Source organism: Chiloscyllium plagiosum, chromosome 26 (genome assembly GCF_004010195.1).
Source record: "Chiloscyllium plagiosum isolate BGI_BamShark_2017 chromosome 26, ASM401019v2, whole genome shotgun sequence".
NCBI classification, from domain to species: domain Eukaryota; kingdom Metazoa; phylum Chordata; class Chondrichthyes; order Orectolobiformes; family Hemiscylliidae; genus Chiloscyllium; species Chiloscyllium plagiosum.
The window spans coordinates 9150794-9163597 of NC_057735.1; the positions used below are offsets into that span (position 1 = coordinate 9150794).

General features: G+C 39.9%; 1 protein-coding gene across 6 annotated transcripts in view; it reads right to left on the reverse strand.

Annotated features, from left to right (window-relative positions):
- The window catches only part of pik3c2b (phosphatidylinositol-4-phosphate 3-kinase, catalytic subunit type 2 beta), a 181856-nt gene that overhangs the window by 55569 nt on the left and 113483 nt on the right, over positions 1–12804 (reverse strand). For all 6 annotated transcript variants that reach the window (XM_043716446.1, XM_043716445.1, XM_043716443.1 and 3 more), the window contains exon 15: positions 7889–8031. In XM_043716446.1, the coding sequence (XP_043572381.1) occupies positions 7889–8031 (143 nt within the window). The remainder of the gene's footprint in view (positions 1–7888; positions 8032–12804) is intronic.

A 12804-nucleotide genomic window follows, 5' to 3' on the forward strand; every position in this document is an offset into this window, starting at 1 on the left:
GAGCTGGAAGGTTTGTTTTCAGACATTTCGTCACCATGACTAGGTAATATCATCAGTGAGAGTGTCTGGTGAAGAGCTGGTGGTATGTCCTGCCTCTCTATTTATTGGTCTTAGTTTCTTAAGGTGGGTGATGTCATTACCAGTTTTTTTTTGAAAAGGGAAGATAGATAGGATCCAAGTCGGTGTGTTTGTTGATGGAGTTCTGGTTAGAATGCCATGACTCTAAGAATTCTCATGCATGTCTCTGTTTCGCCTGTCCTAGATGTGTGTGATGTCCCAATCAAAGTGGTGTCCTTCTTTGTACATATGGAAACTAGAGAGAGTGGCTCATATCTTTTGGTGACCAGTTGGTGTTTATGTATCCTGGTGGAAAATTTCCTGCTAGTTTGTCCGATGTAGATTTTATTTTTAAAACAGTTCTTGCATGGTATCTTGTAAATGATGTTAGTTTTGCTGGTGGTATAATGGATCCTTTAGGTTCATTAGTCACTGTTTAAGTGTGTTGGTAGGTTTGTGGGCTACCATGATGCAAAGTGGTCTGAGTTGTCTGGAAGTCATTTCTGATATGTCTTTGATGTAAGGTAATGTGGCTACAGTTTTTGGTTGTGTTGTGTCTGCTTGTTTGGGCTTGTTTCTGAGAAATCGGCAGATTGTGCTTATTGGGTACCCGTTTTTCTTGAAAACGTTGTATAGGTATTTTTCTTCTGCTTTTTGTAGTTCTTGGGTGCTGCAGTGTGATGTAGCTCATTGAAATAATGTCTTAATGCAGCTCTGTTTGTGGGTGTTGGGGTGATTCCAAAATCTGTGCAAAATAAATTCATGGACAATCAGTGTTCCCAAGGTTCCTCACCAAGTATGGGTGTAGTCAGTAACTATAAAGATAAGGAATCTTTATTCCTTTGAATGAGAATTTGAAAAAATTCAGAATCCAACTTAGTTGGGATAAGGCATGAAGGGATGTCTAATGAAGCACTGAAATCAAGAATGGAATCTTCAGAACAATTTCAGATATTTACTGACATGTGCATTTATAAAATTTTCTATGTCCATCCAAAGTTTGGATGATATGAATAGATCACAAACAAACAAGGCAAGGGGAGGAACTGAAAACATCTGTACTACAGAGAGGAATTGGACACCAATATGAAGGAAGGGGAGAAGAAGGGATAACAATTTTCAGGAAAGGGAATATGTATTAAACATAAGGGTGGCACAGTGGCTCAGTGGTTAGCACTGCTGCCTCACAGCACCAGGGTCCCAGGTGACTATGCAAACTCCACACAGACATTCTCCCAGTGTCTGCTTGGGTTTCCTCCGGGTGCTCCGGTTTCCTCCTACAGTCCAAAGATGTGCAGACCAGGTGAATTGGCCATCCTAAATTACCCCATTGTGTTAGGTGCATTAGTCAGAGGGAAATGGGTCTGGGTGGGTTACTCTTCAGAGGGTCGGTGTGGATTGGTTGGGCCTAAGAGCCTGTTTCCGTGCTATAGGGAATCTAATATCTAAAATATTAATAACGATTTTTCTGAACAGTCAGGAAGTGAAAATAAGAAGAAAGATAAAAAAGACCAAATTTCAGTGATCAGCAAAGAGTTAAAGCTTGACCTCAACTGTCTAAACCTGACAATTCCTGCTTTTCTGGAAGGCATACATTAGACTCTGTACAGAAGTCCTTTCATGTCATTTTTAATAGATTCATTCATCCATAGAATGACTGAGTGGGTCTGTTCTCATTCAGATGAAGCAAATTTGAAAACAATTTTTTGTATGGTTCTTCAGGCTGGGTCATGCCATGTCTGCAAGAGGGAAGTGACCAGCTTTTGACTAGGGCAGAGAATTTCTTCTAACTTTGATCTTAGGATGTGAACACTTCACATATGGATAGCATTTATTGCCTATCCCAAATTGTCCTCAAGAAGGTGGTGGTGAGCTATCTTGTTGAACCATTGCAGTCCATGGGAGGTGTAGTTACATGCATAATGACTCCTATTGCTGTTTATACAACGGAGTAGATTGCCTTGCTATTTCAGACAGCAATCGAGTTCAATATTATTGTGGGTCTGGAGCCACACGTAGGTGAGGATGGCTAATTTCGCCCCTTCCAAGACATTAGTGAACCAGATGTTTGTTTTTTTTTACAGAAATCTGGTAATGTCACTCAATTATTATAGAGACTAGAAATTTATTCCAGATTAATTAATTAAACTTATATGTCCCCATCTGCGGTGGTAGTATTTGAACTCATGCCTTCAGAGATTAATGCAGGCTGTGGGACCAGAAATGTTACCTCAATGCTACAGTTGTTTATTGCTGTAAAGAAGGCAAGTGTCTTTATGGACATTCCTTTGTCCATGTGATCTCACAGACAGGTTTTGACCTTCTGAGACAAGGGGAGCTGCGAGCAATTTTGTTTTGTGTCCCTAGATCTTATATTGCCGTAGAAAGGTTGAGTGTCAGAAAGTGTTGAATGATCAATAGCTAGATTGACTAACTAGCTTTTCTCTGCCTAATAGCTGCCTACTTCAGCCTTTACAGTTCCTCAGAGAAATCACCAAACTGATGCAACACAAGGAAGAGCCATGTGGCTCACTGTGTTCATGCTGGCTCTAGGAACTACTCAGTTAGCCCTACACCCTTTCATCCATATCCAGTTGGTATTGTCCCTTTTAGCAGGGCAGAGGCATTTTTACCTTTTTTCAGGTTTGTATTGGAATCCTTTAGAAAGTTGCTGCAGAATCTTGCCTCTACTACCTTTCAAACAGTGTGCTCCAGAACATCGCAACTTGCTGAACAAAATCGTATTCTTCTGTCGACAATCTTAAATCTGTGCCCTCTGTTATTGACTCTCTTGCTAACGAAATTGATTCCCTTTATTTACCCCATCAAAAACCCCTCAGTTCCTGTTTTGCACTAATTTACCCATAGCACAATGCATCTATTCACTGTAAATCATACCAGACTTACCAATAACAACAATCTGCATGTATAAGTCTCGTTTAAAGTAGCAAAATGTCCTAAAGCACTTTACAGCAACATTAGCAAACAAAATCTAAAATTTAAAGACACTGGTGGTCAAAAGCTTGGTCTAAAAGTTGAGTTGAAGGAACGTCTTAAAGGATGAGTATGAGAATGGGGATGGGAGGGCAGGGCAGGGGAGTTGGGAAGAATAGGCAACTAAGGCACACCCAGGGGTAGTACAGTGACAGGCTGCACTATGCTCAACACACTGCATCCACTAACTTTATTGCAATTCATCAAACCAATACTTGTGCAAATTAGGTTGCAATACACCAAATAACTAATTGAGAGAGAATGTCATTGAGGAATTAATGTCATTTAGGATTGCTTTCTTTAAGAAAATAAAAACAGACTAAATATTTGCATGATAAGCCTGGTTTATTTAGGACGTGTATACTTAACAACTAATACAGCTCTGTGCAAAAAGGAATTTAAACATACAACTGTAGATCAGACAAGAAATACCACAGATGGCACTTTGGGTATGGTGGACAATGCATCTATGGGTTATGGAGCCTGTAACTATGGTATCATGGTTAACGAAGCCTGTGATTATGGAGACTCCAATAAATGAAGCAGCCCACAATTTGAGTCAAGTTGGATGATGTGGGCAATGTACCTTTAATTAATTAGAAATTATACCCAGATGTTTAGAATTGAAGTGCGGAATGTATTGTGTTGGAAACTAATCATATTGCAAAAATCTGATTAATTATGCATGGTAAAGTTATTTTCCAATGCCTCTGCGGATGGGGTGTGAATTTGGTTGACATGGAACAGAGGCAGTGAGTTAAAGGAGGCAGGGCGGTGGAAAAGGAAGGTGGGTGGGGCATGAAATTGACTTGGTCTATACTCGAGTACTTCAGTCAGCTATGGTTATAGTCATTGTTACGATATTCCACTAACAAGAGCTTGGGTATAAATACAACGTTGTACATCACTGAAACATCAGACCATATAAAACTTAGGAGGACGGTCAGATCGTTCAACCTTTCGAAAGTGCGCCATCATTTAATAAGATTACTGGCAATTTTGTTGTGGTCTCAACCCCACTTTCATAATTGCACTCATAATCCTTGACTCTTTTATCAATCAAAGATGCAGTTAACTCTGTCTTGCATAAATTCAATGACATGACTTCATTACATAGAACAGCACAGCACAGAACAGGCCCTTTGGCCTATGATGCTGTGCCAAGAGGTAATCCTAATGTAAAACAAATAACAACCTATGCACCCCTCAACACACTGCTATCCATGTGTACGTCCAGCAGTCTCTTAAATGTCCCTAATGACTCTGCTTCCAACACCACCGTTGGCAACGCATTCCATGCATTCACAACTCTCTGCGTAAAGAACCTTCCTCTGACGTCCCATCTATACCTTTGTCCTAATATCTTAAAACTATGATCCCTCGTACCAGTCAATCCTGCCCTGGGGAAAAGTCTCTGGCTATTGATTCTATCCATTCCTCTCATTATTTTGTTTACCTCGATCAGGTCACCTCTCTTCCTCCTTCTCTCCAGAGAGAAAAGTCCAAGCTTAGTCAACCTTTCTTCATAAGATAAGCTCTCCAGTCCAGGCAGCATCCTGGTAAACCTTCTTTGCACCCTCTCCAAAGCCTCTGTGTCTTTCCTATAGTAGGGCGACCAGAACTGGACACAATATTCCAAGTGTGGTCTCACCAGGGACTTGTAGGCTCTGAAACTCGATCCCCCTGTTAGTTAAAGCCAAAACATCATATTTTTTTCTAAACAACCCTAACCACTTGGGTGGCAACTTTGAGGGATCTATGTACTTGCACACCAAGATCCCTCTGTTCCTCCACACTGCCAAGAATCCTGTCTTTGATCCTATATTCAGCATTCGAGTTCATTGAGGAAGATAATTACTTTGAGGAAGATAATTTCACAGATGAACAGCCCTCAGACAAGAAAAAACATTTCCATCTTAAACTGTATCTCATATTTCTGATCTCCCCCACAAGAAAAGTCATCCTCCAATATCCATCCTTTCAAATCTTCTCAGAATTTTGTATGTGTTTCAGTAATAAATAGCAGTAGGTACAGGTTCAGCCTCTCCAACGTCTCCTTATTGAATAAGCACTTCACCCCATGGACGAGTGGAGTCATCTACTAGCTGTTTGCAATGAACCAATCTAATCCAGGACCTGACATTGAAATGGTTATGAGCAAGGAATGAAGGTGTAATGATAATGCCACTGAACTCATAAGCTAAGCTAATGCTCTGGAAACACCAACTCAAATCTCACAATGGCAGCTGGCCATTTTTCTTTTCTTAAAAAAAGGAGCTGTAAAAGTGCAGTGATACTGTCCCTACCTCTGGCCAAGAGGTCTGGGTTCAAGTCTCACCTGTCCTGGAGGTGTAGTATAACATGTCCAAAGAGGTTGATTAAAAATAATTAAAAGCGTTTTAAGGACAGCTTACACAGGCATGTTTAATTTCTCCCAAAATATAGAGGTTAATATTGATCTAATAGAGAATGTTAAGATGACTAAAAGGATTGATAGAATAAAACAAGAACAGATGGGTACGATGTTAAAATGAGAGCTGGGTCATTCAGCAGTAATATCTGGAAGCACTTCTTCACAGAAAAGGTTTTGGAAATTTAGAACTGGCTCTCCCAAAACTTGTTGACGTTGGGGTTTGTGTGCAACCACCAAATCTGAGCATGAAAGATCGTTTTTGAGGAAGGGTCACTCAATCCAAAATGTTAACTCTGATTTCTCTCCACAGATGTTGCCAGACTTTGAGCTTTTCCAGCAATCTCTATTTTTGTTTCTGATTTACAGCATTCACAGTTCTTTCGATTTTTATGAAAGATTGTTATTAGGCAAGAGTTTGAGGGTTACTGATACACTCATCAGCCACAATCTTACTGAAATAGCAGAACAGATTCAAGGGGCTGACTGGATCAAATCACCTTCCTTTTTCTGCAGTAGAAACCCTTAAGAATAAAGGACTGAGCGGGAGAAGGAACAAATCAAACCAGCCAGGATTCTGACTCCTAATCAGTAACCAGTATTCTCTATTGTGTAGGAGACACTTATTAAAATACACAGAGCTTGGCTGATAAAGTGTGAGAAAATGATTTGATGTTGGACACTGCACACACAAGAAATGGTTAAAGGTGGGCTTTCCGCGTGCCCATGACATATACACAGACAAAACAAGAACTGCACTGCCTCTTTACGGGATGCCTTCCGTTGTAAGCAAGTGACGGAGTGAGCAAAATAAGATATCCCGAGGAAAAAGGTCATTTTCCTGTCATTTCCTTTGCTGCTCACAGCTGTGATTGTTTTCTATCCAAAAACCTTTTTAGTGAGTGGGGAGGGATAGATGGTGTGGCTGTGGCTGGCGTATCAGATAAAAGTAGTGTGGTGGACTTTAAATATCTCATGGGGCTATTTGATGAAAAACGAGAGAGTTTTTCCACTGTTCCATCAATACTCAACTCTCAAACCAAAACAACCATTACAGATTATTTAGTCATTTATCTCACTTGCTGCTCACAAACTAGTTGCTCTGTGCCTACAAAATAATAGTGACTACATTTAAAACACTTTGGGATCCTCTCAGAACTTGAAAGATGTTATATAATTGCAAGATGGCTGTCTTTCAAATTGTTAGTTCCAAGTTTTAATACTTCAAATGCCCTTCATTTGAGCTATATTGATGAGAGTAGTAGCTATGATCCACTTAATTATGCTAGTTTCAGACTCAGTGGAGTTTAACATGAGTTGTTCTACTCATCAATTTTCTCCTCTTTTCCCTTCTCGTGAAGATGGTGACCCCATTTTGGGGCATGTATCCTGTTCTTGTGCCTCATCTACGTAGCTATAATTCATATTCAAGCTGTCTGCTGTTCAATATTGCTGCCTTGCATTCACATTCTCACCCAAAGCAATGCAGAAACTGACAAACACACAAACAAGATTTTGCTGTTTAATCCAGATGTATAACCTTGAGCTTTCAGTTGTTTGTTGTGTTCATTCTTATCCCACTCCCAAGACAACCTGTTCTCAGTCTTCTACACTGTGCTACAGCAGCCTAAGACAAACTGTGAGAATAGTATAGATTGGGCCCTTTATATCCTCCAGCTTCAACATGGAGTTCTAGTTTATATTGCTAGCACTGCTTCCACATTCTCAGATTGACTGTGGTAATGGTTCTACTGTAAACACTTATACCATTGCTAACCCTCATCCTTTGTTTCATTATTTTCCCCCTCTGCCTTGCACAACAATCCTTTTCGCTTTTTTTTAATGCATGTGCCCTCCACATTATCCCAGAATTCTCCCTTTAATCTTTCTACTAGTCCTCTTCAAACCCAACCTCTGCCCCTAGCTCTGAAATTGTTCAAAAATCCATGTTAAATCTCATGTTTTCCAACTCTGATGAAAGATTATCTGCCTAAAATTTTGTTTTATTTGCTCCACAGCTGTTGCCTGACCTGCTGAATGATCCCAAAAGTTTGAGCTAAAATGAGGGAGGCATGGTGAAATAAAACACTTTAGTGCATTAGCCGGTTTCAGATCACCCCCCAAAAAAAAAAAAAGGATGAACCTGATTTGAACCAAACTAAATTGCTAGATTGCTCTCTCACAACAGCATGACAATGACTGAAAGCAAGTGGAAGTGTTAGAAGAGGATTATAGTTATTAACTGGAAACATTTTGAGACCAAGAGATGTATAATTGGGAACGTCCTAATATTTGAAATGCGTTGGATCTTATACTCTTGGAAGTTCCAAGTACGACTTTGGCATGGCCAACCACCAACATCTGCTCTTCCATTTCCTCACACTATACCAATAGTAGTCATCAGTATTATCATAACAAAGCTCTTACCAGAAGAGAGACTTCTTCTGCATCACTTCCTTCAGTCGCTTCCGTGATGTATCATCCAGGCTATTGAAGTCATACTTGGGACTGAATTCCGCTGGGGGAGGAGTTATAAACTTGACATCAAATGCAGAAGAAGGAAAGTCAATCTGAAGATAAAGAGAGGAAATGTCATACCTCTTTAGAAGATTATAAAACATTTCTTTTCCTTATATTAAGCAAGTGGTGAAGCAATGAATCAACCTCATTAGTTCAGTTCGACTCAGAGTCAAATTCCTGTGAAATACAGAAATTTATGAGCTGGAAACAACCAAATAAATACCTCCATTCTTATACAGCACCCTCGATAGGAATGGAACCTTAATATAAAAGCATCTGTTCAGAGGCCTTATGTGAGGTGGATAATGGTCCACCATGATTTGACATACAGCTGGCGGCAAAACAAGGCTTCAATTATCACTCTCCTCACCATACTGACTGCTGTATTTGCCTGCACAACAACAATGACTGCACTTTAAAAGTCACTCATTAGCTGCGAGGTGTGTTGGGATGCCTTGAGAAAATAACAAAATGCTTCTTAAATACAAAGCTTGTAAAAATACTCAGTATCCATTATTCCAAGATTTTGAACAGAAAATACAAAAATTATTTATCATGAAACACCTTACTAAATTTTTTGTAAATATCTAGAATTCAAACTGATCAAGGATTTTGATCACACTTCTCCCAATCCATTCTTTCAACATTAGCAGGTGGGGCGGTAACTAGAGGGCATGGATATTAGATAATTAGTTATAGAACCAGATGGGATATGAGGAAATAATTCATTATGTAGCAAGCAGTTAAGATCTAAAATGCACAGCCTGAAAGAGTAGCAAAGTGCATTTTATAGTAACTTTGTAAAGGGAATTAAACGTGTATTTGAAAAGAAAAAAAATTGAAGAAAAGGTGCAGGGGTATGGGACTAAGTAGAAGACTCCTTAACACATACAATGAGCCAAATGTCCAGCATGCACTCCACCCACCAACCTTTTTACATGCAAGGTGCTACACTTAATCACCATTACTTTATTTGAATAATTATTTTGAAATTGGAAAGGGTCATCAAATCTCCGATGCTCACTGGATCATAATTACAGGGAATAAATCAGTGTCAGTGTGCAATAGCCAAAAGTGTTCTCAAACTCTTGTCTATCAATACTGGCATTTCCTCCCAGGCTAATCAATTTGATGATTTCCAGGCTTGCACATCTGGGCTTGAATATTTCCAATATTTTCTCATTCAATTTCCATTTTGGCCAAAATTACATTACCCCATATTTCCTTAAAGGACTTAATATAAAACACAACACTGGCCTCTGATTTGTTAGTTGGGATAATGCATGGAATACTCGTTTTCCTTCAGCAGATGTCAATCATTTCATAACTTAGGCTGGAATTTTTTTTTGTTTTCACTTCAAATCTGAAAATGGGAAATTTGAGGAGACGAACCTGCTGCCTACCTTTACAGAAAACCCAGCAGATTGTACGTTGATTCAACATCCGACTGACTGCCAGCAAGCTTTATGCCAGAATTATGAAACGAGAGCAGGAATTCCCGATTGACACCAGAGACTAAGATTCCTAGAACTTAGCAGCACCAGATCAGAGGCCATACCTGCACCCAGGACACCACCCATGGTCCACATGATAGAGGATCAGAAATTAAAAAAGGATGTAGGAATGGCTTGTAGGAATAAGACAAGCTTGTAGGGATGGCTTCTGGAGGTCTGGAGTCATGGGGAGGGAGGGAGAGGGGGAAAGAGGTCAGAAGGTAGGGTAGGTAGTGACTCTTGGAGGCAACTCCACTTAGGTCGAGTCCTTCAGTTTTGCACAAGTTAGTGTGTACTGTACTGGGATACCTAGGCACACATATCCTAAAGACAATCCTGCTGTATATCTTTGCGATGGCATTTCAAGAGTGTGCAAATCACCACGCACGCAAGATTAATTTCAATAATAAGTTGTATTTATATAGCACCTTTAACATAAAAAAAAAGGTGTTTCCATTAGAGTTTTAAAAAGCAAAATTTAAAACCAAACCATAAGGAGCACATGTCTAAAATCTTGGTTGAAGAAGTAAGTTTTAAGGAAGAAAATATATTGGATGGGTGGCGAAGTTATAAAGTTGAAGGAGGAAACATAAAGCTAAGGATTTAGGCAGCTGAAGATAAATCATGAAAATTCCCAATTTACGGTTGTAAGAGTAAACACAGCTATTGTAAAGGAGGTTAATTGCTAGATGCAAGAAAACTATTACTGATCTCCAGTGCTAGGAACTCTACTGGTTTAAATTGTTCTCTGCGCTCAGTTTGCCAGAATACCACACAACAGGTCTCTGTAATTTGCCCAAGATTATGTTCCTGATTGTAATCTAACGAATAAAGCATGTGTGTCTGTAGACTGAGGTTGAAAACAGGGTTTGGCTCAGCCATGGTTATCTCTCAAAGCCTGCCAATGCTCACTGCTCATGCATACGCACATTTAGGTGGAATGGTTTCCAGAGTGAATCCTGAAAGTACAGTATCACATCTCCCATGTACATACAGTACAATCTCACTTGTTAATTTGAGAGAGAGAGAGAGAGAGAGAGTGAGAGGAGAAGAGAAGAGAAGAGGAGAGAGAGAAGGGCAGAAATTGAACAATAAAATGATGAACCCGCTGAGCTATATATCCTAACAATTAGTGATCACTAACTAAATATATCACAGCATACTAGACAAATTATTTAGATAATTTCACTGTGGATTAGATTCCCTACAGTGTGGAAACAGGCCATTCGGTCCACCAAATCCACACCAACCCTCCAAAGAGTAATCCACCCAGACTCATTTTCCTATAATTACCCTGACTAATGCACCTAACACGATAGGCAATTTAGCCTGGCCAATTCACCTGATCTACATATCTTTTGCAATGTGGGAGGAAACCCATGCAGACACGGGGAGAATGTGCAAATTCCACACAGACAGCTGCCAGAGGCTGGAATTGAACCAGGGTCCCAGGGCGCAGTGAGGAAGCAGAGCTAACCACTGAGTCACCGGGTCACCATAATTTTAATGGCTTGGGCATGTCCAAACAAAACTGTATTTTTCATTATTTCTTCAACGTGCATGAAATGCACACACTAAACAGAAATATGTGGAAAGTGGGATTAGCTTTGCATGCGGGTCTTTGTCACATTCCAGGCCATCTGCAGGAAATGTAATGCATAGGACAGGCAAAGCTCCATCACTGCACACACTGAACCTCACTTGCAGGAATTTCAATCATTGTCTCTTTATAGATTCCAGACTGAGTCTTCTTGGCTATTGGGCATCTGCACTGCTCTCTTCAAGCCAATCTTGCTAGACTGCTACAGCTCAGGTTCCCTTTTGTCATTATCGTATCCTTAACACAGAGTAATTGCCCCTCACTCCCAGTAATATCGTAAACTCTTTATTTACACTGCATTATATTGAATACAGCTCTCTGGAACAGCTTCTTCAGTCTGTGCCTCTTCAACTGTTCACCACATATTTCATTCCGCTCTGCTAATGTCAGAGGACCAGCATTTATATCATTATCATTAACATATTCATATCCCACAGGGTGGATCTCTTTCTGCATTTTGCTCACAGTGAGAACTCTTTCAATACAGCTGCTTCAGGTTATTACACTACAGGTTCTTGAGTTGCCAACCAAGTTCTTTTGTTCCAGCCCTTAATTTGATCAAGTTTAGCACTAGGCATTCAATCTCATAATTAAACATACATAAAAATAACATGGACAGAGAAGATGCAGCACTGCTTGCAAGAATTCTTTAAAAAAAAATCAGATCATTTAATCACACCATTTGCAGCAGCTCAGCCTGACAGATTAGAGAGAGTAAATAAGTGAAGGGACTTCAGTTCCAGTGCAATCAGAGTCAGAATGCAGTGTATCACAAGAACTGATGGGAATTGCCAAAGAAATAAAGGCCTTTCTTAAAATAAAGTTATCACCCTTCTGTTTGACCTCCCTCATGTTAGCTCTGTCCACTCCCTTCACACTGCATTGAATTGCCAGGCTGAATTATATGTATGTGCTTTATATGCTGCAGTAGGATGTAAACCCATAATTTGCTGACTGAGAGACAGCATTGCAAAGCCTGAGCTGTCACTGTACTACTGCAAAGATAATAAGGAAGAAGCCAACCCGCTACACTCTTTCACAAGCAAAGCCAAACCAACCACTTGGCTGGGAAATTCTGGCACTGCAGAGTGTGCCATTGCTGTTTTTAAAAAAGGTGGAAAGTGTACATTTTTCAAAAAAAATTAAATGTTCACATCAGCATATTTAAGGCTGCAAGAAACTGTAGGTTGATTTGGAATTATCTTACTGCTTTTAAACAAAAACACAAAAAAGTAAATGAAGAGTTAAAAGGAAAGGTCCCCTGAAGGGAGGAATTGTTGCTGACCCTATTCACTGACTGACTGCCACATCAGCACACAAGGCAGGGAAAGCCAGTAGAAGCAACACAGAACTCTTACTGCAAGCAGACTATTTTATCAGACCCATATGGAAATGTTACACAGTACTTTCAGATTTCAAATATTTTTCTCAACAAATCCAACCAAAACTTGCGTTATTCTTTGAAGCTTAGCGAGAGCTTGAAAAGATTCAGCTGGCACCCTCACACCTCACTACTGCTTTCTACTTTTATTCCCCTTCACAGGTTGGCACACATTATACCTTGGAGTAAAGTGTATGCGTGGGGTCTGGCCAGAACCTAGTTAAATGTTGCTTTAAAATCGGCAGATGAAAACTGAGTGCTTATAGGAGCCGCTCACCCTCTGACTTCACTTATTTCCATCATATCTGAACCCGCATGCTCAATTACGAGAAGGAAATTAAAGAACTGA